The sequence below is a fragment of the Coregonus clupeaformis genome, unplaced genomic scaffold (genome assembly GCF_020615455.1).
Source record: "Coregonus clupeaformis isolate EN_2021a unplaced genomic scaffold, ASM2061545v1 scaf0975, whole genome shotgun sequence".
NCBI classification, from domain to species: Eukaryota; Metazoa; Chordata; class Actinopteri; order Salmoniformes; family Salmonidae; genus Coregonus; species Coregonus clupeaformis.
Genome location: NW_025534429.1, coordinates 173437 through 200209, shown reverse-complemented (window position 1 = coordinate 200209; position 26773 = coordinate 173437). Strand labels below are relative to the sequence as shown.

The window sequence follows — 26773 nt, the reverse complement described above, 5'->3', positions numbered from 1 at the left end:
TTCCAGACTCACATTGAGCATCTCCAATCCAAAGTTAAATCTAGAATCGGCTTCCTATTTTGCAACAAAGCCTCCGTCACTCATGCTGCCAAACATGCCCTCGTAAAACTGACTATCCTACCGATCCTTGACTTAGGCGATGTCATTTACAAAATAGCCTCCAACACTCTACTCAGCAAATTGGATGTAGTCTATCACAGTGCCATCCATTTTGTCACCAAAACCCCATATACTACCCACCACTGTGACCTGTACGCTCTTGTTGGCTGGCCCTCACTACATATTCGTAGCCAAACCCACTGGCTCCAGGTCATCTATAAATCACTGCTAGGCAAATCCCCGCCTTATCTTAGCTCATTGGTTACCATAGCAACACCCACCGGTAGTCTGCGCTCCAGCAAGTATATCTCACTGGTCATCCCCAAAGCCAACACCTCCTTTGGCCGCCATTTCTTCCAGTTCTCTGCTGCCAATGACTGGAACGAACTGCAAAACTCTCGGAAGCTGGAGACTCTTATCTCCCTCACTAACTTTAAGCATCAGTTGTCAGAGCACCTTACCGATCACTGCACCTGTACACAGCCCATCTGTAATTAGCCCACCCAAATACCTCATCCCCATATTGTTATTTATTATGCTCATTTGCACCCCAGTATCTCTATTTGCACATCATCTTCTGCACATCTATCATTCCAGTGTTAATACTAAATTGTAATTATTTTGCACTATGGTGTATTTATTGCCTTACCTCCATAACTTACTACATTTGCACACACTGTATATAGATTTTCTATTGTTATTGACTTTGTTTTGTTTTACCCTATATGTAACTCTGTGTTGTTGTTGTTTTTATCGCACTGCTTTGCTTTATCTTGACCAGGTCGCAGTTGTAAATGAGAACTTGTTCTCAACTGGCTTACCTGGTTAAATAAAGGTGAAATATAAAAATAAAAAATAGTGGAATAGTGGTTATACTCACCCTCTCCAGTGCCACACACCTTTAAAGGGTCCTCTGGCTCAGTCTGCCCTGGAGATCTGAGAACAGAGAGAGAGAGAGAGAGAGAGAGAGAGAGAGAGAGAGAGGTAGAGAGAGAGCGACAGACAGAGAAAGAGAGAGAGAGAGAGAGAGAGAGAGAGAGAGAGAGAGAGAGAGAGAGAGAGAGAGAGAGAGAGAGAGAGAGAGAGAGAGAGCATGTTAGACAGTATGCTGGAGATGGAATAAGATAGAAAATAATATGAGAAAAATATTGAGTGCTAAAATGTGATGGTGAGACTAGTGAAACAACTAGTTTGAAAGGAAGGAAGATAAAACAATGTTTTGGACAGCAGGAGAGGTAGAGAGAGAGAGGTAGAGAGAGAAGCAGAGAGAGAGGTAGAGGTAGAGAGAGAGAGAGAGAGAGGTATTGAGAGAGAGAGGTATAGAGAGAGAGAGAGGTATAGAGAGAGAGAGAGAGAGAGAGAGAGAGAGAGAGAGAGAGAGAGAGAGAGAGAGAGAGAGAGAGAGAGAGAGAGAGACTCCAACCCCCACAAAGAGAATGCTATGTAGACTCACTCTGCAACACAGGCTCTCTTCTTGATGTCCCACACACAGCCTAGTCCTGCTGCCCGGGCACACACCTGACAGCTGGGGTACACCCTGCACCCCTCTACTGGCACACGGGACAGAGAGGAGGGGGAGCCCACCACCACATGGCCCTGGGAGGGAGCAGAGGGGGTTAAAGACGTCTGTCTGTCAGTGTGTGTGTGTGTGTGTGTGCGTGTTTGTTACCTGGTGTATGAGGATGTTGTTGACAGGCTGTACTGAGGTCGTCAGAGGGATCTCCTGCAGCAGAGTAGCAGTACGGCCAACGATAGACACACTGTGTAACTCTCCCTGATCTGTGTGAAAACACACACACACATCAATAATTCACACACCATAGAACATACTCAACCACAAAATTTGAATATTTTCTGATGTTCACCATAGTAAATTAATTGCCTGGTCTATTGCTCATTTGATGTATTATTAAAATCTCTCTCTCTCTCTCTCTCTCTCTCTCTCTCTCTCTCACCTGTTCCCAGGTGTAGTAGGGCAGCATCACTGTTGGAGATGTTGGTGGCTGTGATCCTGGTGTATGTAGTTCCCCTCCTCACCAGAAGGGGCGCTGCGTCCACAGTGTCCGTCAACAGAGGGTGTTCCTTGGCAAACTGCAGCACTCGGTCAGGTATCTCGAGGGAGGTGTTATAACCCTGGCCTCTACACTGAGGGGGAACAGAGAACAATTCATCATGTTATGACGATGATGGACATACTAGGATGCTACATGATAATGAGCCTTAAATGGAAAATGACTCCCTGGATTCGTCTAATAAGAAAGAAACATTCATTTTCAAACATTCGTTTAAAAAATGTTTTCCGTTGTTTGCCCTAATCCCAGCCCCCATCCCCGCAGGAGGCCTTTTGCCTTTTGCTAGGCCGTCATTGTAAATAAGAATTTGTTCTTAACTGACTTAAATAAAGGTTAAATAAATCAAGATAATAATGAATACAACCAGGTGAGTCACGTGAATACCTGTCCGGGTCGGGGGTCAGGTACAGACACAGAGCTCCCACAGTTCTCCCCTTCATATCTCTGAAGCCTCCCGTCGCAAACACCTTGGTGACGTCAGCCAGGCTGTACACACACACTGCTGACACGCGTTCTCCTTTCCTACACACACACACACACGCGCGCGCACGCACACACACGCACACACACTACAATGTTCATTACAGTAATACCGTCTGTATGATTAATTGTAACATGATAATCATATTTAGTGATCCTCCTCTCTCTCATTCTCTCTCCACCCCATTCCCCATCTCTACCCCTCCTCTCCCTTCCTCTCTATCCCCCCTCCCTCTCTCTCCCCCTCTCCTTACCACTGGGAGGTGAAGAGTGCGTAGAAGTGTGTGCTGCTGGGGTCTCCCAGGCGGTGTTCCAGGGGGTAGGCGTGGGTCAGGACGGTGTAACGTTGGCCACTGTCCCGGTCTTGACACACCAGCTGAGCCTTCAGGAAACTGGTCCAGCGCTTCTGCAGGGTCTTAGAGCCCCCCACATCTCCCTGGCAGATGGGGAGAGAGGGATGGGGGAGAGGGGGATGAGAAGGATGGAGAGAGAGAGAGAGCATGATACAAAGCACACATGAGTAGTTATGTGATTGAAAGACTGAACGAGAGAGAGATATATAGAGAGAGAGAAAAGAGAGAGAAGAGAGCGAGAGAGAAAGAGAGAGAGAGAGAGAGAAGAGAGCGAGAGAGCGTGAGAGAGAGAGAGAAGAGAGAGCGAGAGAGAGAGAGAGAGACAGAGAGAGAAGATCGCGAGAGAGAGAGCGAGAGAGCGAGCGAGAGAGAGCGAGAGAGAGAAAAAGAGAGCGAAAGAGAGAGAGAGAGACAAAGAGAGAGACAGAGAGAAGAGCGAGAGAGAGAGAAAGAGAGAGAAATAGAGCGGGAGAGAGAGAGAAAGAGAGAGAGAGAAAGAGACAAAGAGAGAGAAGAGAGAGAGAGAGAAGAGAGAGCGAGAGAGCGAGAGAGAGAGAGAAAGAGAGAGAGAGAGAGAAGAGAGAGAGAGAGAGAGAGAGAGAGAGAGAGAGAGAGAGAGGGAGAGAGAGAGAAGAGCGAGAGAGAGAAGAGAGAGAGATGCATCTCACCTTGCAGACTCTGGCCACCCGTGTGACTCTGACCTCGGTGTAAAGGTCGTACTCTCTGGCATTCTCCGTAAAGAAGAAGTAGATCTTATCATCGTCTCCAGGGCTCTCCCTGACCAGGGCCGAACTCACAAACACTGGATCTGGACTCATCAGACAATTACATATTATATGTAGTGTTTCCCAACCCTGGTCCTCAACTACCCCCAACAGTACACATTTTCGTTGTAGCCCTGGACAAACGTGCACATATTCTCACCAGTGGTTTGTTTCCACCAAATTGACTTGTTGCAGATAAAAATCAGTGCGTGATGAAGTAGTGCACACAAAACATACTTTTTTTCGCATACATTTTCATGTACCGAATAAAATGTCAAGTTCAATGTGTTTCCATTTTCAACTCTACCGATAGTTATGTCACAAAAACTGTTTTGTTAAATACCAAATGTGCCTACTCTGGTGTTGGCATGTGCGCTCTAACCAACAGCCCACAGATACAGTGCGGGCAGGCTGTGCTGGTAGGCTAGTCTACATGATGACATTATTATGGATAAACAAGAATATTTTTATTTGTAAAAACAGCAGTCAAGCATCGATCACCAGAATAAGACCCTCTATATTTATTGGAAAGGAGCATCAAGCTCATCACTGTGAACTTTCACCACCCTGTGAAGTTCATCATCACTTATTTCATCTGTAGCCTAATAAACTGCATGGTTTCCCCAGTCATATTGGGAGGACCACACAACATTTAATCGCATGACTACTTTGATATGATGGTTATTATATCAATACTAGCGCATAAAGGTGTTTCCACCACCATTTCTCACATAATTGATTTTACCGACACAAAAAGATCCCACCATGTCGAATGAAAGAGTTATCTATTAGCATTTATAAAATTGTACCAAAACATCATGTTTCCTTAACAGCTGTCATGATTGTTTTTTTAATACCGTATGACTTTACTGGCATAAAACGTGGATGAACACATGGTTATAGATCATCATCAAAGAGCAAACTCATTAAGTAAGTAACACTACACTGCTAAACCACATCCTGAGTTAAACTCTTTATTGGACAAATTCTGTTATTGTTTGTTTGGTGTTACTGGTGTTACAGAAGTTTGGACAATAGAAGTATTTTATAATCTATCCCATCATGCATTAGGAGTTTGTGTGATTGACAGATGGGTCTCACCACTGAGCCAGTTGATGGACTGATCCATGCGCACCTGTTGACCCGTTGCCCTGGTGATGTCAAACTCCGTGCCCAAGAAGTTAGAAGGAGGCGGTGTACAGCACTCCATCTACATTACACACATAGACAGGATGTGATAATAGTGAGAGTGTGTGTGTGTGTGTGTGTGTGTGTGTGTGTGTGTGTGTGTGTGTGTGTGTGTGTGTGTGTGTGTGTGTGTGTGTGTGTGTGTGTGTGTGTGTGTGTGTGTGCGTGTGTGCGTGTGTCTAACCTGCAGTAACAGCAGTGTGAGGTTGTCTGGGATCATAAGGACACTTCCACTTCCCTTGGTCACCTCCTTCCTTCACTAGGGAAAACGTCACTGGGTCCTGAACACACACACACACACACACTCATTTAGTAGTTACACTACCGTTCAAAAGTTTGGGGTCACTTAGACATTTCCTTGTTTTCCATGAAAACATACATGAAATGAGTTTGAATAGGAAATATAGCAAAATGAATAGGAAACGTAGTCATTGACAAGGTTAGAAAAAATGATTTTTAATGGAAATAATCATTGTGTCCTTCAAACTTTGCTTTCGTCAAAGAATCCTCAATTTGCAGCAATTACAGCCTTGCAGACCTTTGGCATTCTAGTTGTGAATTTGTTGAGGTAATCTGAAGAGATTTCACCCCATGCTTCCTGAAGCACCTCCCACAAGTTGGATTGGCTTGATGGGCACTTCTTACGTACCATACGGTCAAGCTGCTCCCACAACAGCTCAATAGGGTTGAGATCCGGTGACTGTGCTGGCCACTCCATTATAGACAGAATACCAGCTGACTGCTTCTTCCCTAAATAGTTATTGCATAGTTTGGAGCTGTGCTTTGGGTCATTGTCCTGTTGTAGGAAGAAATTGTAGCTCAGTTGGTAGAGCATGGCGTTTGCAACGCCAGAGTTGTGGGTTCGATTCCCACGGGGGGCCAGTATGAAAAATGTATGCACTCACTAACTGTAAGTTGCTCTGGATAAGAGCGTCTGCTAAATGATGTAAATGAAATTGGCTCCAATCAAGCGCTGTCCACAGGGTATGGCATGGCGTTGCAAAATGGAGTGATATCCTTCCTTCTTCAAGATCCCTTTTACCCTGTACAAATCTCCCACTTTACCACCACCAAAGCACCCCCAGACCATCACATTGCCTACACCATGCTTGACAGATGGCATCAAGCACTCCTCCAGCATATTTTCATTTGGTCTGCATCTCACAAATGATCTTCTTTGTGATCCGAACACCTCAAACTTCGATTAGTCTGTCTTTCCAATCTTCCTCTGTCCAGTGTCTGTGTTCTTTTGCCCATCTTAAAAATATTTTATTTTTATTGGCCAGTCTGAGATATGGCTTTTTCTTTGCAACTCTGCCTAGAAGGTCAGCATCCCGGAGTCGCCTCTTCACTGTTGACGTTGAGACTGGTGTTTTGCGGGTACTATTTAATGAAGCTGCAAGTTGAGGACCTGTGAGGTGTCTGTTTCTCAAACTAGACACTCTAATGTATTTGTCCTCTTGCTCAGTTGTGCACTGGGGCCTCCCACTCCTCTTTCTATTCTGGTTAGAGACAGTTTGCGCTGTTCTGTGAAGGGAGTAGTACACAGCGTTGTACGAGATCTTCAGTTTCTTGGCAATTTCTCGCATGGAATAGCCTTCATTTCTCAGAACAAGTATAGACACGAGTTTCAGAAGAAAGTTTTTGTTTCTGTTGATCCTGTAATCGAACCCACAATTGCTGATGCTAGTCTCAAGAAGGCCAGTTTTATTGCTTCTTTAATCAGCACAACAGTTTTCAGCTGTGCTAACATAATTGCAAAAGGGTTTTCTAATGATCAAATAACCTTTTAAAATGATCAACTTGGATTAGCAAACACAACGTGTCATTGGAACACAGGACTGATGGTTGCTGATAATGGGCCTCTGTAAGCCGTTTCCAGCTACAATAGCCATTTACAACATTAACAATGTCTACACTGTATTTCTGATCAATTTGATGTTATTTTAATGGACAAAAAAATTGCTTTTCTTTCGAAAATAAGGATATTTCTAAGTGACCCCAAACTTTTGAACGGTAGTGTATGTGAACATCATGTGTAAGCGTATCAACTAAATACATTAATTGAATTATTTCACCACAACAGTAAAAGAGTATCTAGCAGGTGTATTATAATAATAATAATAATAATATAGGCGTATAGTATTATAATAATAATAATATAGGCGTATAGTATTATAATAGTAATACTATAGGTGTAGAGTATTATAATAATAATACTATAGGTGTAGAGCATTATAATAATAATACTATAGGTGTAGAGTATTATAATAATAATAATACTGTAGGTGTAGAGCATTATAATAATATTACTATAGGTGTAGAGTATTATAATAATAATACTATAGGTGTAGAGTATTATAATAATAATACTATAGGTGTAGAGTATTATAATAATAATACTGTAGGTGTAGAGTATTATAATAATAATACTATAGGTGTAGAGTATTATAATAATAATACTATAGGTGTAGAGCATTATAATAATAATACTATAGGTGTAGAGTAGTATAATAATAATAATATTATAGGTGTAGAGTATTATAATAATAATAATATAGGTGTAGAGTATGATAATAATAATACTATAGGTGTAGAGTATTATAATAATAATATTATAGATGTAGAGTATTATAATAATAATACTATAGGTGTAGAGTATTATAATAATAATACTATAGGTGTAGAGCATTATAATAATAATACTATAGGTGTAGAGTATAATAATAATAATACTATAGGTGTAGAGCATTATAATAATAATACTATAGGTGTAGAGTATTATAATAGACAGAGGAGAGAGAATGTGACTGACTATGAAAGCACACTGGGGGTTGTAGGCGTAGGAGCCACAAACGTAGATCCTTCCATCCTTCAGAACCTCCAGCAGACAGATGTAGTTATAACAGTCATCCTGTAGAGGGAGACAAAGAGACATGTATCAAACGGCATTCTATTCTCCCCTATAGGCCCTAGTTAAAAGTAGTGCACTGAATAGGGAATAGGGTTCTATTTGATATTCAACCAGAGAGCTGAGTAGCAGAGGGAAAATGTAAGCCTGTTTGTATCCCGAAAATCTTTACGATCTATTTAGAAACAGTTGAAGTGTCCTGGGATATTTTTGGGGATTTTGAAGTCCCTGATTCCCTTTGAGTTTAAGCTAGGCTAAAGCGCATTTACATTTTACATTTTAGTCATTTAGCAGACGCTCTTATCCAGAGCGACTTACAGTTAGTGAGTGCATAAATTTTTTTTTAAAATACTGGCCCCCCGTGGGAATCAAACCCACAACCCTGGCGTTGCAAACGCCATGCTCTACCAACTGAGCTACATCCCTGCAGGCCATTCCCTCCCCTACCCTGGACGACGCTGGGCCAATTCTGCGCCGCCCCATGGGTCTCCCGGTCGTGGCCGGCTACGACAGAGCCTGGATTCGAACCAGGATCTCTAGTCGCACAGCTAGCACTGCGATGCAGTGCCTTAGACCACTGCGCATTTGGCAACACCTTCTTAGCACAAGGTCATAACAGAGTAGGATAAAGTTGCCTCTAGACACAGATCTCAGGTTAGTTTCCATTCCTCACCATAATGGCTAAGGTTAGGATTCGGGGTGGATAACCTGATCCTAGATCAGGAGAACCTAGTTCTACACAGACCAATAAAATATGGTTCAAATCAAATCAAATCTAATTTTATTTGCCACATGCGCCGAATACAACAGGTGTAGACATTACAGTGAAATGATTACTTACAAGCCCTGTTTTTAAGAAAAGAAAAAAGTGCTAAGAAAAAAAATAGATAAGTAAAACATAAAAAAATAAAATAGCAAATAATAAAATAACAGTAGGGAGGTTATATACAGGGGGAACTGGTACAGAGTCAATGTGTTAGTCAAGGTAATAACAGTAGGGAGGTTATATACAGGGGGAACTGGTACAGAGTCAATGTGTTAGTCAAGGTAATAACAGTAGGGAGGCTATATACAGGGGGTACTGGTACAGAGTCAATGTGTTAGTCAAGGTAATAACAGTAGGGAGGTTATATACAGGGGGTACTGGTACAGAGTCAATGTGTTAGTCAAGGTAATAACAGTAGGGAGGTTATATACAGGGGGTACTGGTACAGAGTCAATGTGTTAGTCATGGTAATAACAGTAGGAGGCTATATACAGGGGGTACTGGTACAGAGTCAATGTGTTAGTCAAGGTAATAACAGTAGGGAGGTTATATACAGGGGGAACTGGTACAGATTCAATGTGTTAGTCAAGGTAATAACAGTAGGGAGGTTATATACAGGGGGTACTGGTACAGAGTCAATGTGTTAGTCATGGTAATAACAGTAGGGAGGTTATATACAGGGGTACTGGTACAGAGTCAATGTGTTAGTCATGGTAATAACAGTAGGGAGGCTATATACAGGGGGTACTGGTACAGAGTCAATGTGTTAGTCAAGGTAATAACAGTAGGGAGGCTATATACAGGGGGTACTGGTACAGAGTCAATGTGTTAGTCAAGGTAATAACAGTAGGGAGGCTATATACAGGGGGTACTGGTACAGAGTCAATGTGTTAGTCAAGGTAATAACAGTAGGGAGGCTATATACAGGGGGTACTGGTACAGAGTCAATGTGTTAGTCAAGGTAATAACAGTAGGGAGGTTATATACAGGGGGAACTGGTACAGAGTCAATGTGTTAGTCAAGGTAATAACAGTAGGGAGGCTATATACAGGGGGAACTGGTACAGAGTAAATGTGTTAGTCAAGGTAATAACAGTAGGGAGGCTATATACAGGGGGTACTGGTACAGAGTCAATGTGTTAGTCAAGGTAATAACAGTAGGGAGGTTATATACAGGGGGTACTGGTACAGAGTCAATGTGTTAGTCATGGTAATAACAGTAGGGAGGTTATATACAGGGGGTACTGGTACAGAGTCAATGTGTTAGTCATGGTAATAACAGTAGGGAGGCTATATACAGGGGGTACTGGTACAGAGTCAATGTGTTAGTCAAGGTAATAACAGTAGGGAGGTTATATACAGGGGGAACTGGTACAGATTCAATGTGTTAGTCAAGGTAATAACAGTAGGGAGGTTATATACAGGGGGTACTGGTACAGAGTCAATGTGTTAGTCATGGTAATAACAGTAGGGAGGTTATATACAGGGGGTACTGGTACAGAGTCAATGTGTTAGTCATGGTAATAACAGTAGGGAGGCTATATACAGGGGGTACTGGTACAGAGTCAATGTGTTAGTCAAGGTAATAACAGTAGGGAGGCTATATACAGGGGGTACTGGTACAGAGTCAATGTGTTAGTCAAGGTAATAACAGTAGGGGAGGCTATATACAGGGGTACTGGTACAGAGTCAATGTGTTAGTCAAGGTAATAACAGTAGGGAGGCTATATACAGGGGGTACTGGTACAGAGTCAATGTGTTAGTCAAGGTAATAACAGTAGGGAGGTTATATACAGGGGGTACTGGTACAGAGTCAATGTGTTAGTCAATGTAATAACAGTAGGGAGGCTATATACAGGGGGCACTGGTACAGAGTCAATGTGTTAGTCAAGGTAATAACAGTAGGGAGGCTATATACAGGGGGTACTGGTACAGAGTCAATGTGTTAGTCAAGGTAATAACAGTAGGGAGGCTATATACAGGGGGTACTGGTACAGAGTCAATGTGTTAGTCAAGGTAATAACAGTAGGGAGGCTATATACAGGGGGTACTGGTACAGAGTCAATGTGTTAGTCAAGGTAATAACAGTAGGGAGGTTATATACAGAGGGTACTGGTACAGAGTCAATGTGTTAGTCAAGGTAATAACAGTAGGAGGCTATATACAGGTGGTACTGGTAAAAAGTCAATGTGTTAGTCATGGTAATAACAGTAGGGAGGCTATATACAGGGGGTACCAGTACAGAGTCAATGTGTTAGTCAAGGTAATAACAGTAGGGAGGTTATATACAGGGTGTACTGGTACAGAGTCAATGTGTTAGTCAAGGTAATAACAGTAGGGAGGCTATATACAGGGGGTACTGGTACAGAGTCAATGTGTTAGTCAAGGTAATAACAGTAGGGAGGCTATATACAGGGGGTACTGGTACAGAGTCAATGTGTTAGTCAAGGTAATAACAGTAGGGAGGTTATATACAGGGGGTACTGGTACAGTGTCAATGTGTTAGTCAAGGTAATAACAGTAAGGAGGTTATATACAGGGGGTACTGGTACAGAGTCAATGTGTTAGTCAAGGTAATAACAGTAGGGAGGTTATATACAGGGGGTACTGGTACAGAGTCAATGTGTTAGTCAAGGTAATAACAGTAGGGAGGTTATATACAGGGGGTACTGGTACAGTGTCAATGTGTTAGTCAAGGTAATAACAGTAAGGAGGTTATATACAGGGGTACTGGTACAGAGTCAATGTGTTAGTCAAGGTAATAACAGTAGGGAGGTTATATACAGGGGGTACTGGTACAGAGTCAATGTGTTAGTCATGGTAATAACAGTAGGAGGCTATATACAGGGGTACTGGTACAGAGTCAATGTGTTAGTCAAGGTAATAACAGTAGGGAGGCTATATACAGGGGTACTGGTACAGAGTCAATGTGTTAGTCAAGGTAATAACAGTAGGGAGGCTATATACAGGGGGTACTGGTACAGAGTCAATGTGTTAGTCAAGGTAATAACAGTAGGGAGGCTATATACAGGGGGTACTGGTACAGAGTCAATGTGTTAGTCAAGGTAATAACAGTAGGGAGGCTATATACAGGGGGAACTGGTACAGAGTCAATGTGTTAGTCAATGTAATAACAGTAGGGAGGCTATATACAGGGGGTACTGGTACAGAGTCAATGTGTTAGTCAAGGTAATAACAGTAGGGAGGCTATATACAGGGGGTACTGGTACAGAGTCAATGTGTTAGTCAAGGTAATAACAGTAGGGAGGCTATATACAGGGGGTACTGGTACAGAGTCAATGTGTTAGTCAAGGTAATAATAGTAGGGAGGCTATATACAGGGGGTACTGGTACAGAGTCAATGTGTTAGTCAAGGTAATAACAGTAGGGAGGTTATATACAGAGGGTACTGGTACAGAGTCAATGTGTTAGTCAAGGTAATAACAGTAGGGAGGCTATATACAGGTGGTACTGGTAAAAAGTCAATGTGTTAGTCATGGTAATAACAGTAGGGAGGTTATATACAGGGGGGTACTGGTACAGAGTCAATGTGTTAGTCAAGGTAATAACAGTAGGGAGGTTATATACAGGGGGTACTGGTACAGAGTCAATGTGTTAGTCAAGGTAATAACAGTAGGGAGGCTATATACAGGGGGTACTGGTACAGAGTCAATGTGTTAGTCAAGGTAATAACAGTAGGGAGGCTATATACAGGGGTACCGGTACAGAGTCAATGTGTTAGTCAAGGTAATAACAGTAGGGAGGTTATATACAGGGGTACTGGTACAGTGTCAATGTGTTAGTCAAGGTAATAACAGTAAGGAGGTTATATACAGGGGGTACTGGTACAGAGTCAATGTGTTAGTCAAGGTAATAACAGTAGGGAGGTTATATACAGGGGTACTGGTACAGAGTCAATGTGTTAGTCAAGGTAATAACAGTAGGGAGGTTATATACAGGGGGTACTGGTACAGTGTCAATGTGTTAGTCAAGGTAATAACAGTAAGGAGGTTATATACAGGGGGTACTGGTACAGAGTCAATGTGTTAGTCAAGGTAATAACAGTAGGGAGGTTATATACAGGGGTACTGGTACAGAGTCAATGTGTTAGTCAAGGCTAATAACAGTAGGGAGGTTATATACAGGGGGTACTGGTACAGAGTCAATGTGTTAGTCAAGGTAATAACAGTAGGAGGCTATATACAGGGGGTACTGGTACAGAGTCAATGTGTTAGTCAAGGTAATAACAGAAGGGAGGCTATATACAGGGGGAACTGGTACAGAGTCAATGTGTTAGTCATGGTAATAACAGTAGGAGGCTATATACAGGGGTACTGGTACAGAGTCAATGTGTTAGTCAAGGTAATAACAGTAGGGAGGCTATATACAGGGGGTACTGGTACAGAGTCAATGTGTTAGTCAAGGTAATAACAGTAGGGAGGGCTATATACAGGGGGTACTGGTACAGAGTCAATGTGTTAGTCAAGGTAATAACAGTAGGGAGGATATATACAGGGGTACTGGTACAGAGTCAATGTGTTAGTCAAGGTAATAACAGTAGGGAGGCTATATACAGGGGGTACTGGTACAGAGTCAATGTGTTAGTCAAGGTAATAACAGTAGGGAGGCTATATACAGGGGGTACTGGTACAGAGTCAATGTGTTAGTCAAGGTAATAACAGTAGGGGGTTATATACAGGGGTACTGGTACAGTGTCAATGTGTTAGTCAAGGTAAGGAGGTTATATACAGGGGGTACTGGTACAGAGTCAATGTGTTAGTCAAGGTAATAACAGTAGGGAGGTTATATACAGGGGGTACTGGTACAGAGTCAATGTGTTAGTCAAGGTAATAACAGTAGGGAGGTTATATACAGGGGGTACTGGTACAGAGTCAATGTGTTAGTCAAGGTAATAACAGTAGGGGAGGCTATATACAGGGGGTACTGGTACAGAGTCAATGTGTTAGTCAAGGTAATAACAGTAGGGAGGCTATATACAGGGGGTACTGGTACAGAGTCAATGTGTTAGTCAAGGTAATAACAGTAGGGAGGCTATATACAGGGGGTACTGGTACAGAGTCAATGTGTTAGTCAAGGTAATAACAGTAGGGAGGTTATATACAGGGGGAACTGGTACAGAGTCAATGTGTTAGTCAAGGTAATAACAGTAGGGAGGCTATATACAGGGGGAACTGGTACAGAGTCAATGTGTTAGTCAAGGTAATAACAGTAGGGAGGCTATATACAGGGGTACTGGTACAGAGTCAATGTGTTAGTCAAGGTAATAACAGTAGGGAGGTTATATACAGGGGGTACTGGTACAGAGTCAATGTGTTAGTCATGGTAATAACAGTGGGAGGTTATATACAGGGGGTACTGGTACAGAGTCAATGTGTTAGTCATGGTAATAACAGTAGGGAGGCTATATACAGGGGGTACTGGTACAGAGTCAATGTGTTAGTCAAGGTAATAACAGTAGGGAGGTTATATACAGGGGGAACTGGTACAGATTCAATGTGTTAGTCAAGGTAATAACAGTAGGGAGGTTATATACAGGGGGTACTGGTACAGAGTCAATGTGTTAGTCATGGTAATAACAGTAGGGAGGTTATATACAGGGGTACTGGTACAGAGTCAATGTGTTAGTCATGGTAATAACAGTAGGGGAGGCTATATACAGGGGGTACTGGTACAGAGTCAATGTGTTAGTCAAGGTAATAACAGTAGGGAGGCTATATACAGGGGTTCTGGTACAGAGTCAATGTGTTAGTCAAGGTAATAACAGTAGGGAGGCTATATACAGGGGGTACTGGTACAGAGTCAATGTGTTAGTCAAGGTAATAACAGTAGGGAGGCTATATACAGGGGGTACTGGTACAGAGTCAATGTGTTAGTCAAGGTAATAACAGTAGGGAGGCTATATACAGGGGGAACTGGTACAGAGTCAATGTGTTAGTCAAGGTAATAACAGTAGGGAGGTTATATACAGGGGGTACTGGTACAGAGTCAATGTGTTAGTCAAGGTAATAACAGTAGGGAGGCTATATACAGGGGGGTACTGGTACAGAGTCAATGTGTTAGTCAAGGTAATAACAGTAGGGAGGCTATATACAGGGGGTACTGGTACAGAGTCAATGTGTTAGTCAAGGTAATAACAGTAGGGAGGCTATATACAGGGGGTACTGGTACAGAGTCAATGTGTTAGTCAAGGTAATAACAGTAGGGAGGTTATATACAGAGGGTACTGGTACAGAGTCAATGTGTTAGTCAAGGTAATAACAGTAGGGAGGCTATATACAGGTGGTACTGGTAAAAGTCAATGTGTTAGTCATGGTAATAACAGTAGGGAGGTTATATACAGGGGGTACTGGTACAGAGTCAATGTGTTAGTCAAGGTAATAACAGTAGGGGAGGTTATATACAGGGGTACTGGTACAGAGTCAATGTGTTAGTCAAGGTAATAACAGTAGGGAGGCTATATACAGGGGGTACTGGTACAGAGTCAATGTGTTAGTCAAGGTAATAACAGTAGGGAGGCTATATACAGGGGGTACTGGTACAGAGTCAATGTGTTAGTCAAGGTAATAACAGTAGGGAGGTTATATACAGGGGGTACTGGTACAGTGTCAATGTGTTAGTCAAGGTAATAACAGTAAGGAGGTTATATACAGGGGGTACTGGTACAGAGTCAATGTGTTAGTCAAGGTAATAACAGTAGGGAGGTTATATACAGGGGGTACTGGTACAGAGTCAATGTGTTAGTCAAGGTAATAACAGTAGGGAGGTTATATACAGGGGGTACTGGTACAGTGTCAATGTGTTAGTCAAGGTAATAACAGTAAGGAGGTTATATACAGGGGGTACTGGTACAGAGTCAATGTGTTAGTCAAGGTAATAACAGTAGGGGAGGTTATATACATGGGGTACTGGTACAGAGTCAATGTGTTAGTCAAGGTAATAACAGTAGGGAGGTTATATACAGGGGGTACTGGTACAGAGTCAATGTGTTAGTCAAGGTAATAACAGTAGGGAGGCTATATACAGGGGGTACTGGTACAGAGTCAATGTGTTAGTCAAGGTAATAACAGTAGGGAGGCTATATACAGGGGGTACTGGTACAGAGTCAATGTGTTAGTCAAGGTAATAACAGTAGGGAGGTTATATACAGGGGGTACTGGTACAGTGTCAATGTGTTAGTCAAGGTAATAACAGTAAGGAGGTTATATACAGGGGGTACTGGTACAGAGTCAATGTGTTAGTCAAGGTAATAACAGTAGGGAGGTTATATACAGGGGGTACTGGTACAGAGTCAATGTGTTAGTCAAGGTAATAACAGTAGGGAGGTTATATACAGGGGGTACTGGTACAGAGTCAATGTGTTAGTCAAGGTAATAACAGTAGGGAGGCTATATACAGGGGGTACTGGTACAGAGTCAATGTGTTAGTCAAGGTAATAACAGAAGGGAGGCTATATACAGGGGGGAACTGGTACAGAGTCAATGTGTTAGTCATGGTAATAACAGTAGGGAGGCTATATACAGGGGGTACCAGTACAGAGTCAATGTGTTAGTCAAGGTAATAACAGTAGGGAGGTTATATACAGGGGGTACTGGTACAGAGTCAATGTGTTAGTCAAGGTAATAACAGTAGGGAGGTTATATACAGGGGGTACCAGTACAGAGTCAATGTGTTAGTCAATGTAATAACAGTAGGGAGGTTATATACAGGGGGTACTGGTACAGAGTCAATGTGTTAGTCAAGGTAATAACAGTAGGGAGGCTATATACAGGGGTACTGGTACAGAGTCAATGACTCCTGAGTGGCGCAGTGGTCTAAGGCACTGCATCGCAGTGCAAACTGTGCCACTAGAGATCCTGGTTCGAATCCAGGCTCTGCGCCCCACCGAGACCCGCCGAAACCTGCCAGGGTAGGGGAGAATGGCCGGCAGGGATGTAGCTCAGTTGATAGAGCATGGTGTTTGCAACGCCAGGGTTGTGGGTTCGATTCCCACGGGGGGGGGAAGTATAAAAAAAATATATATGTATTCACTAACTGTAAGTCGCTCTGGATAAGAGCGTCTGCTAAATGACTAAAATGTAAATGTAATGTGTTAGTCAAGGTAATAACAGTAGGGCGGTTATATACAGGGGGTACTGGTACAGTGTCAATGTGTTAGTCAAGGTAATAACAGTAAGGGAGGTTATATACAGGGGGTACTGGTACAGAGTCAATGTGTTAGTCAAGGTAATAACAGTAGGGAGGTTATATACAGGGGGTACTGGTACAGAGTCAATGTGTTAGTCAATGTAATAACAGTAGGGGGGTACTTGTACAGAGTCAATGTGTTAGTCAAGGTAATAACAGTAGGGAGGCTATATACAGGGGGGAACTGGTACAGAGTCAATGTGTTAGTCATGGTAATAACAGTAGGGAGGCTATATACAGGGGGTACCAGTACAGAGTCAATGTGTTAGTCAAGGTAATAACAGTAGGGAGGTTATATACAGGGGGTACTGGTACAGAGTCAATGTGTTAGTCAAGGTAATAACAGTAGGGAGGTTATATACAGGGGGTACCAGTACAGAGTCAATGTGTTAGTCAATGTAATAACAGTAGGGAGGTTATATACAGGGGGTACTGGTACAGAGTCAATGTGTTAGTCAAGGTAATAACAGTAGGGAGGCTATATACAGGGGGTACTGGTACAGAGTCAATGTGTTAGTCAAGGTAATAACAGTAGGGAGGCTATATACAGGGGGTACTGGTACAGAGTCAATGTGTTAGTCAAGGTAATAACAGTAGGGAGGTTATATACAGGGGGTACCAGTACGGAGTCAATGTGTTAGTCAAGGTAATAACAGTAGGGAGGCTATATACAGGGGGTACCAGTACAGAGTCAATGTGTTAGTCAAGGTAATAACAGTAGGGAGGTTATATACAGGGAGTACCAGTACAGAGTCAATGTGTTAGTCAAGGTAATAACAGTAGGGAGGCTATATACATGGGGGTACCAGCATAGAGTCAATGTGTTAGTCAAGGTAATAACAGTAGGGAGGTTATATACAGGGGGTACTGGTACAGAGTCAATGTGTTAGTCAAGGTAATAACAGTAGGGAGGTTATATACAGGGGTACTGGTACAGAGTCAATGTGTTAGTCAAGGTAATAACAGTAGGGAGGCTATATACAGGGGGTACCAGTACAGAGTCAATGTGTTATTCAAGGTAATAACAGTAGGGAGGTTATATACAGGGGGGTACTTGTACAGAGTCAATGTGTTAGTCAAGGTAATAACAGTAGGGAGGTTATATACAGGGGGTACTGGTACAGAGTCAATGTGTTAGTCAAGGTAATAACAGTAGGGAGGTTATATACAGGGGGGTTCTGGTACAGAGTCAATGTGTTAGTCAAGGTAATAACAGTAGGGAGGCTACATACAGGGGGTACTGGTAGAGAGTCAATGTGTTAGTCAAGGTAATAACCGTAGGGAGGTTATATACAGGGGGTACTGGTACAGAGTCAATGTGTTAGTCAAGGTAATAACAGTAGGGAGGCTATATACAGGGGGTACCAGTACAGAGTCAATGTGTTAGTCAAGGTAATAACAGTAGGGAGGTTATATACAGGGGTACTGGTACAGAGTAAATGTGTTAGTCAAGGTAATAACAGTAGGGAGGTTATATACAGGGGGGAACTGGTACAGAGTCAATGTGTTAGTCAAGGTAATAACAGTAGGGAGGCTATAAACAGGGGGGTACCAGCACAGAGTCAATGTGTTAGTCAAGGTAATAACAGTAGGGAGGTTATATACAGGGGGTACTGGTACAGAGTCAATGTGTTAGTCAAGGTAATAACAGTAGGGAGGTTATATACAGGGGGTACTGGTACAGAGTCAATGTGTTAGTCAAGGTAATAACAGTAGGGAGGTTATATACAGGGAGGTACTGGTACAGAGTCAATGTGTTAGTCAAGGTAATAACAGTAGGGAGGCTATATACAGGGGTACCGGTACAGAGTCAATGTGTTAGTCAAGGTAATAACAGTAAGGAGGCTATATACAGGGGGGTACTGGTACAGAGTCAATGTGTTAGTCAAGGTAATAACAGTAGGGAGGCTATATACAGGGGGGTACTGGTACAGAGTCAGTGTGCGGGGGCACCGGTTAGCATTATATAATCAGTAGTATAATGCCGGGTTTCTCAACTCAGGTGCCAGGAAACCAATGTATACCGGCCAACGTTGATTTTCATATCAACCAATTAATCCCATTGAAGAAATGCTAATGAGGTAGCGATAACAATAACTCTAACTCACTGACCCTTTAAGGTAAGTCATGCTTCTGTTTATCAGTCTTTGAAGATGACCAGATACAAAGTGAAAAGTCATCTGAAAGCCACACATAGAGGATGTGGAGAGTTGTTGACAGGAAGCTGGAGAGTCAGTAAAGCAGTCGTTATGGTAACGGTACCATACATCATGACATAGATGAGTATGACTAAAGGCGAAGGTGATGGTGTTTCATTTTGGGTGTGAAGCATAGCATCTCACCGACACCTTTAACCACTTACATACACTACAGAGCAGTGGAGGCTGGTGGGAGGAGCTATAGGAGGACAGGCTCATTGTAATGGCTGGAATGGAATTAATGGAATGGTATCAAACAAATCAAACACATGGAAACCATGTTTGACTCCATTCCATATATAACATTCCTGCCATTACAATGTGCACATCCTCCCATAGCTCCTCCCACCAGCCTCAACTGCTACAGAGACACCTCTTAACACATTCACACACACACATACACAGTTTTCTTGCTACTTGAAACACACATCAAAAGCACCCCACGTTGCTCACCTCTGTCTTGCCTTTATCCCTACAGACCTTCCTCTCGTCTTCTGTGGCCTCCCACTCAATCTGCAGAGACAGAGACACCCAGAAAAGAAGAAGGAAGTCAAGGAGAGAACACACAGACGCATACAGTTGCAGTTACAACACACATCACACAGTTCAACATCAGGTTAAGCCTAGTCCTGGACTAAAAAGCACTGTCAGTGGATCATCTCTATTGACAATGCTGTTCAGGACTTGGTTTAATCTATGTCTGGCATGGTGTGTTTGTCCCAGGTAAGACAAACACAAAACCATAGAAAAATGTACATGAATACTCCCATCATGAGAACACCGAAACGAATACACACTCGTTTCACACTTGAATACACACTCGCACAGATAAACACGCACACACAGTCAAGTGAAGAGGTCTCTCTCCCTCTCCTCCCCCATCTCTCTGTCCCTCCCTCCCTCCCTCCCTCCCAACCTCCCTCCCTCCCTTTCTCGCTCACTGCTGGGTGTTTCCAGGTGAGGTTGGAGGTGTGCAGGACCAGGATGGAGCCTCTGGCTCCCAGGTAGAGTGTCTCAGAGCTGGGGTCCAGCAGGAGGACGCTGGCGTTGGACACCCCCAGAACCGCATCTACCCCTGAGGAGAACAGGATGTAACATTAAAGATGCACCCTATTTCCTGTAGTGCACTACTTTGGACCAGGGCACCGTAATATATCGACTCCCCTCCTCCACCCCATTTATTTGCTTTTGAGCTCTGAGTGAATGTGTGAAGGATGAGACTGACTGACAGGGCCTTTTATGGAACCATTTCTCCACATCAGTAATTGTGTCACTTCCTTTGCTGAGAAACACTCTTGTGGTCAGTTGGCTGCAACCCACAGCTGGGGTGTAATCATTAGTCCAAACAAAAATATAGTTTCTATTGGACACATTCGGGTAGGTCCCTCCCCGTTTGTTTCCGTTTGCTTTTGTTTAAGAAATGTTTTGCAACAGTCACTCAATGCTGATTTAGGCAGACAACTTCGGGGCTAAAAAGCCTATTTAGTCCAGGACATAGGCTTAGCGTGTGTCTGGTAAACCGCTCCTTGTTGCATTTTGTGCGTGTTAAAAAACAAACAAAGACAGAAACACACCATAAAGAGTTGGGCATCTCAAACCTCCACATTCTCGGTATTACCGTCTAAGACCTATAGCCTAGGCCTATCTATCCAGGAAATGGCCATGAAAGCAGGCAACATTAGGATAACACTGTATCCCCAGTCTATACTCACTCTGCTACATTCCGGGTGAAAAGTGAACACAGTGAATACAGCAGTGAAATGACACACCTGTCTTCAGTCATGTAAAACAGGTTTTGTTTAATGGGCATTTCTCCACCATGCCTCCATCCTTTCCATCTGGTTACATTTTGGATTAAGTTATTAACCATCCCCATTCCCAGATGAATAAATTAGCCTACCAAAACCACACTGGGTGTTGATAATAGACTTCTTGCAAATGTACTTGTTAGCTAGGCAACATAATTTGCATTGCTATGGCTAATTAGATTGTAGACTACCTTTCCTATCCATTAGGAATTGCGATACATTTTATATGTAGAGAGAGACCGTTTGTCCAACTGTACTGTACTCACCTCCGTGACCATTGGGAATTGCTGTTTGACTACGAGTTGAACCGGTTGTGAGCCACCAGATCACGGTCATAAAACAGGTGGTCGGCATGTTGAGAAGTGACATCAGGAAGAATGTCGGTTGATAAAGGCAGTTCTCTTCAGCGCGTGTCAGGGTACGCGTCATTGAATGTGCGCTCGAGGCGTTCTGCCAATAAAGGATGGAGAGAGGAACCGCTTACAGAAAACAAGAAAACTAAAAGTACGGTTCAAGTCTATCAAAATACGGCGTATTTTTTATTCTCACCTACCTATTGGGTGTCCGATTGATGCTCTTTCTAACACGGTATAATAGGCTACTTAGCCTACAGGTCAGGTACAATACAGTATGTAATGAAACTATTACAATGTGTCAAATTAGGAAGCGTTCAAATCGCACAAAACCAAACGTCAAAACACGCCCACAACCACAGAGAAGCCTGAAATGTACAGTAGTCGGCCAATTAACGTTCACATATCCCCATATAAACGCATTGAACTGAACAGTAGTCTAATTTATTGAGAGGCACAATACAAATGATTTTTAAAAACAATCAATGCACAAAACAAATAGTGGAAATAGTGTTATTGGATACACACCCATTATTGTTTTATTGAATCATATCAGTAAAACAAAGTCAATTAGGAAAAGGGTGTGAGACTGAGCGGAAGTCATTTGTTTCATCATGTTCAATTCATTACATCTGTTGGGGAGAGAAGGAGGCTAACACTGTTTGTAATATTTACATTTGTATCGAACACTTGGCAGACTTCTGGAAGATCTCTCTCTCTTCTCTCCCTCTCCTCTCCCGTGTTCATTACACTGGCGTGCAATATTGATATTCATAAGAGGTAATACAAAAGTGATTACATCATAACAAAAAACAATGATACTGTTTGTGAAAACAAGTTCAATAAATAAATTAACTATACTATAACATTGTGAAATGAGTGAATGTGTGGATTGGTCTCAATATATCCCAATGGGCCCTAGTCAATAGTAGGGCACCTTAAAGGACAATACGGTGCCATTTCAGACACAGACCATGAGTATCCTAAATGACCCCCATGTTTTCATAGATGACATCTGGTGACTGGCGTCCAGCAGTGGGCCTCCTGCTGGCCAAGGTCCTGGTGATGGTCAACGATGATGAGGAGGAGGAGGAGGAGGAGGCCAGGGATGAAGAGGGGGATGATGATGATGACGAAGATGAGGATGGTGATGAAGAGCCTGGCTTGCAGACCTGGCTGTAAAGGTGGCGAAACGGGTCAGTGTTGGGGCCCTTGGCTGGGGTCCCCACACAGGGCTCACTATAGATGGGTTCCGCTTTTCCAGGTTCCTGCCCTCCCTGGTTCTGGTTCTGTTGTTGAGTCTGGTCAGGTAGAGGACTCACATGGTCGTACACCTCGGAGTAGACTGGTTCAGTCTCGTTGCCGTGGTGATGAGAACAGGAAGAGGAAGTGGGCGGTGGTGGTGGTGTAGATCTTGGGGGTATGAGGGAGAGGATGTCTGCTGGGTCGGCGTACACTGGTTCCGTTCGGTTACCATGGTGATTGCGGGGGTATAAAGGGATAGAGGGGGTGAGGGTGGAGGACGTTGGGGGGGTCAGGTAGGAGTTGAGGCCGGGGGCTTTGGGTTTAATGCTGTCTGCTGGCTCAGAGTACAGACACTCCTCAGAGCCAATCAAATTAGGCAGCTGTGAGTACACACACTGCTCTGAGCCAATAGCATTTGAAAATACTGGCCTAAAACTGTAGCTTCCCTCCAAAATGGCTGCGCTATCTGGCAGTCTGGGCAGTGGTGAACGAGCACGAGGCATATTAGGGCTACGCTTAGCAACCACAGTGTCGCCCTCACGGTCATCCCCGACGAAGACGGAGGCCTTCTGTTGCCGTATGGCGGTCTCGATGAGATTGAAGATGTCGTCAGCTTGGCGAGTCTCGAAGGTGAAGGTTCCGGGTCCAGACTCACTGCGCCGGCCCGCCTCGATGGAGAATGTCATCTGTGGGAGAACCAAGAGGACAGAACCGTGTTACACAATGATTTGAGAGAATTCCCAAAGGTGTTCACTGGAAAATTGCATAATTAATTGTGGGCAGAAAATAACCATATGTATTATAACCTGCAACCTCCTTGAATGGACTCTGATGACCATACAATGATCCTTAGACACATCCTTTTTTCGACCCACACTGCCTTACAAAGGCAAAAATCTTTGATATGTTGTAACGGCCGGGTATATTACCTGATTAATGTGGTATTTAGTTTCCAGACACAAGAACAAGCCAGTTGATCAGAACATATCATGAAGTACCAGAAATTGCTGTCTGTCTAGACAGAAAAATACTTTGAAGTAAAATAAATTATGTAGTTGCTGCATTTTGCCTTTGTAGGGCAGCATAGAAATTAGACACTAGAGAGTATTAATAGATTCAAACTAATAACAGATTAGAAATCTAATTCTATGGCTCAATGAGATTCTACATTCCATGGTTCTATTGACCTTGTCTCTGCCATAGCGTCGTAGCAGCTGAAAGGGCCAGTGCTGCAAACTCTTCCTGGTCTCTGCCTCCTTCAGGACTAGCCCCTCCTGGGCCACCTGCAGCCAATAGTACTCCCCCTGGAGGCCGCAGCGCACCGCTGCGTCCGTCTGCTTCACACCCACCCTGAACTCACTCACTGAGGGGAGAGAGGAGGGAGAGTGAGGGTCACGACCAAAGCACTATGGATGGTGTTCATTTCTATTTTGTGTTTATCTTTCCATTATTCGTTCAAATATCTTTGACAAGAGGGACCTGTTCCAAGACAGCAGTAATCATACGCCCATTAGACATAAACAGACGAAGAATGGTTGTCCATTATAGTTTGTAGCGGCCACTAGGATATGTGTGGTGTCTGATGTGCTTCTCACCTTCCTCCCTGGAGACGTATATCTGGTTGTCCTCCATCTGAAGCTGGGGCTGCTGACCAGTGGAGCGTCCCCTGGGAGAGAATACATTTATTTAGATTAGACAGTGAGAACAGTCCTCAACCGATACATACACTCTTAGAAAAAAAAGGTGCTATCTAGAACCTTAAAAGGGTTCTTCGGCTGTCCCCATAGGAGAACCCTTTTCGTTTGCATGTAGAAGCCTTTTGGGTTCCATGCAGAACCCTTTCTACAGAGGGTTATACAGGGAACCAAAAAGGGTTCTACTATGGGGACAGCTGAATAACCCTTTTAGAACCCTTTTTCTAAGAGTGTACACATCCTCTATGTAATAACTGTTTGGTGATGAAAGGGGTTTAATGGTAGAGAGATCAGTGAACAATGGCGTTTGCTGTTAGCCTTCTACCATACCGAGACAAATTCCTATCAGTGTTGTTGAATGCTAATAAAGTCTATCTGATTCTACTTCTGTAACTGTCAAAATGTTGAATAGAGACTGATCCACAACAGTCACAAGACAACAACAGAAGCTGCTATTCTCACCTGGAAGGTGATGTCACACATCCTCTCCACCCACTCCACGCAGTCGTCCTTGTCCGCCGCGAAGACGTACCTCCTGCCGTCTGTCTCCACACAGAATGCGGCCATGTTGTCTTTGGGGCAGGCCTCAGCGTGTGGGGGCAGTCTCAGGACCCTGGTCACCTACATTTACATTTTAGTCCATTAGCAGACACACTTATCCGGAGACTGTAAAAAATTGGACTCGGTGCGTCTCTGCTTGGCACTCAGCATTAAGGAGATAGATTGGGGGTAAGGCTCGTGCGAGCCCAAACTGCTCATAGGAGCAGCATGTTTCTGTAGCGTGAGGCAGCTTGATGTACAAGTACGCCCGCTGGACAGGACGCTAGTCTATCGCAGGGCCTTAGGCTACAAACTTATCCATATCCAGAATGACTTATAGTCAGTGCATTTAACTAAGGTAGGTAAGACAACTACATATCACAGTCATTGCCAGTAATACAAATCCTCAATAAAGCAGTTATTAGCAAAGTCAGTACTAGTAAGAAAGACAAGTACAGCAGTAAGGTGTACCTCTGACAGGCGGATCACCCTCTTCTCCTTAACCTTGTCCTGGTGCTTCCAGACCACAGAGGCACCGGCCCGCTCTCCTCCCCCCATCTCCTGGCGCTCTAGCCTGGCTACACCGCAGCGGCTGGAGGGGTAGAGAGCCAGCCACAGCTGCTTCCACTTCTGGATGGAGGGAGGGCGGAGGGGGAGAAGGAAGGAGGGAGGGAGGATAGGGGATGAGGACAGAGAGGGAAGAGAGGGAAGAGAGAAATAATGGGGAGAAAGAGAGGGATAGAGAGAAAGGTGGAGAGAAAGGGAGGAAAATGAGTGGGTGAGAAAGAGAAATAAAGAAAAAGTGAGTATGTAGTTTTCCCACTTCCCTGACAACTATTGATAGACGGTTTCCTGACTCCAGCGCTCATGACACACATTAGTAATATGATAAACTCAGAATATCCCCCACCCTTTCTCCAGCACTTCCGCCTCTTTTTAAATAAAGGTGCAGTGGTAGATGAGGTATGTGTGCTCAGGTACAGTACCTGCCCTGGCCCCTCCCTCTGTTTTAAGTGTGCCTCGCAGTGTTTCAGTGTACATCCCAAATGGTACCCTATCCACTATAGTGCACTACTTTTGACCAAAGTCCTATGAGTCCTGGTCAAAAGTAGTGCACTAAAAAGGAATAGGGTTCCATTTGGGACAAACAGCTTTTGTTGGAATGTGCTGTGAGGAATGTGCGGTGAGGAAACTGGGAGCGGAGTACTGTGTCTGGGCACGCATGTGAGGATCCGTTCTCCCCTCATACCTTTACACACGCACCATTACCAACTTAGCCTGACTCTGCAAGTAAGACTTCAACATGTAGGCTACAGTAAAGGTCCTCGTATACTGCAATCATATACATTCAATTGTAAAGTGGAATGGTATCGGGATTAGATTACTGTCATACACAGTACATGCAGCAAAACAATGGGACGGCAGTTTACATGATAACATCAATAGCCAATTTCAATACCCTCGGAATAAACAAAAATAAAAACTCTCATCTTACATTACAAGACTTATAAAGCTGCATTAAAAATCTAAATGCATTCAATATGTTCCTATTGGCTATCATTGTCATTCTACACAAACAAGATAGATAAGTTACCAGAATGTGTGCAATTAAGTGAGCTAAATAAAGTTAGGTTCTTACCTTTTCTACATTTCGGTGTTGAAGGTAAACTTGTCCTGCCTTCGCATGAGTGTCCATTATGTTCCAAGAGACTCTCCGCATACAAGTGAATTAACCAATAACTTGAACCTTGGACTTGACTGTGACCGATTTTCTCTTACGGTATCCTAATCCTACAATTGTGATTTATGTATATCCAAACACTCCCCCTGACAAACGTAGGCTAAGCAATTAAGAGGTGTGCTATTATTTCGTTGAGTCAGCGGCAAATACTACGTGAAATATGACTGCGTCCACACCTTTCTCACACCCCAAGGTTACAAGTTCTGGTCCAGGGCGTTAGATGACGTTCCTCTAACTACCTGAATCTAAAAGACCAACCCTTGTGATGTCACACAATGAATAATAGCCTACACAGAGAACCATACAGTGAATAAGACATGTATTGTGAAGAATGAAGGAAGTGAAACTGCCCACTCT

General features: G+C 43.4%; 2 protein-coding genes across 2 annotated transcripts; both read right to left on the bottom strand.

The window, feature by feature from the left end:
* Positions 1-953: 953 nt before the first annotated feature.
* Positions 954-21474, bottom strand: LOC121559832 (semaphorin-4F-like). Its single transcript, XM_045217231.1, is given in 15 exon segments — positions 954-1035; positions 1553-1695; positions 1769-1878; positions 2055-2244; positions 2556-2693; positions 2906-3087; positions 3673-3812; positions 4870-4958; positions 4960-4978; positions 5141-5237; positions 7772-7870; positions 19489-19548; positions 19977-20110; positions 21110-21293; positions 21397-21474. Coding segments are annotated over 11 exon segments (1200 nt in total). The 5' UTR covers positions 21273-21293; positions 21397-21474; the 3' UTR covers positions 954-1035; positions 1553-1695; positions 1769-1878; positions 2055-2165.
* A 348-nt stretch (positions 21475-21822) lies between these two features.
* dok1a (docking protein 1a) lies at positions 21823-26608 on the bottom strand. The gene is made up of 7 exons (XM_045217233.1): positions 26315-26608; positions 25147-25305; positions 24598-24756; positions 24037-24106; positions 23629-23804; positions 22369-23127; positions 21823-21828 (listed from the first exon to the last, which is right to left on the bottom strand). Exons 1-7 carry the CDS (start codon positions 26393-26395, stop codon positions 21823-21825), a joined length of 1410 nt encoding a protein of 469 aa, XP_045073168.1. The 5' UTR covers positions 26396-26608.
* Between the last annotated feature and the right edge of the window lie 165 nt (positions 26609-26773).

What these genes read in the sequence shown, in the direction of transcription:
- dok1a (XM_045217233.1), bottom strand. Translation starts at nt 26,395, where the DNA reads ATGCGGAGAGTCTCTTGGAACATAATGGACACTCATGCGAAGGCAGGA. An exon ending in TGTGTGACATCACCTTCCAG is followed by an intron (nt 24,107 to 24,597) that starts GTGAGAATAGCA and finishes TTCTCTCCCAGG; the next exon opens with GGACGCTCCACTGGTCAGCA. An exon ending in ATACGTCTCCAGGGAGGAAG is followed by an intron (nt 23,805 to 24,036) that starts GTGAGAAGCACA and finishes CTCTCCCCTCAG; the next exon opens with TGAGTGAGTTCAGGGTGGGT.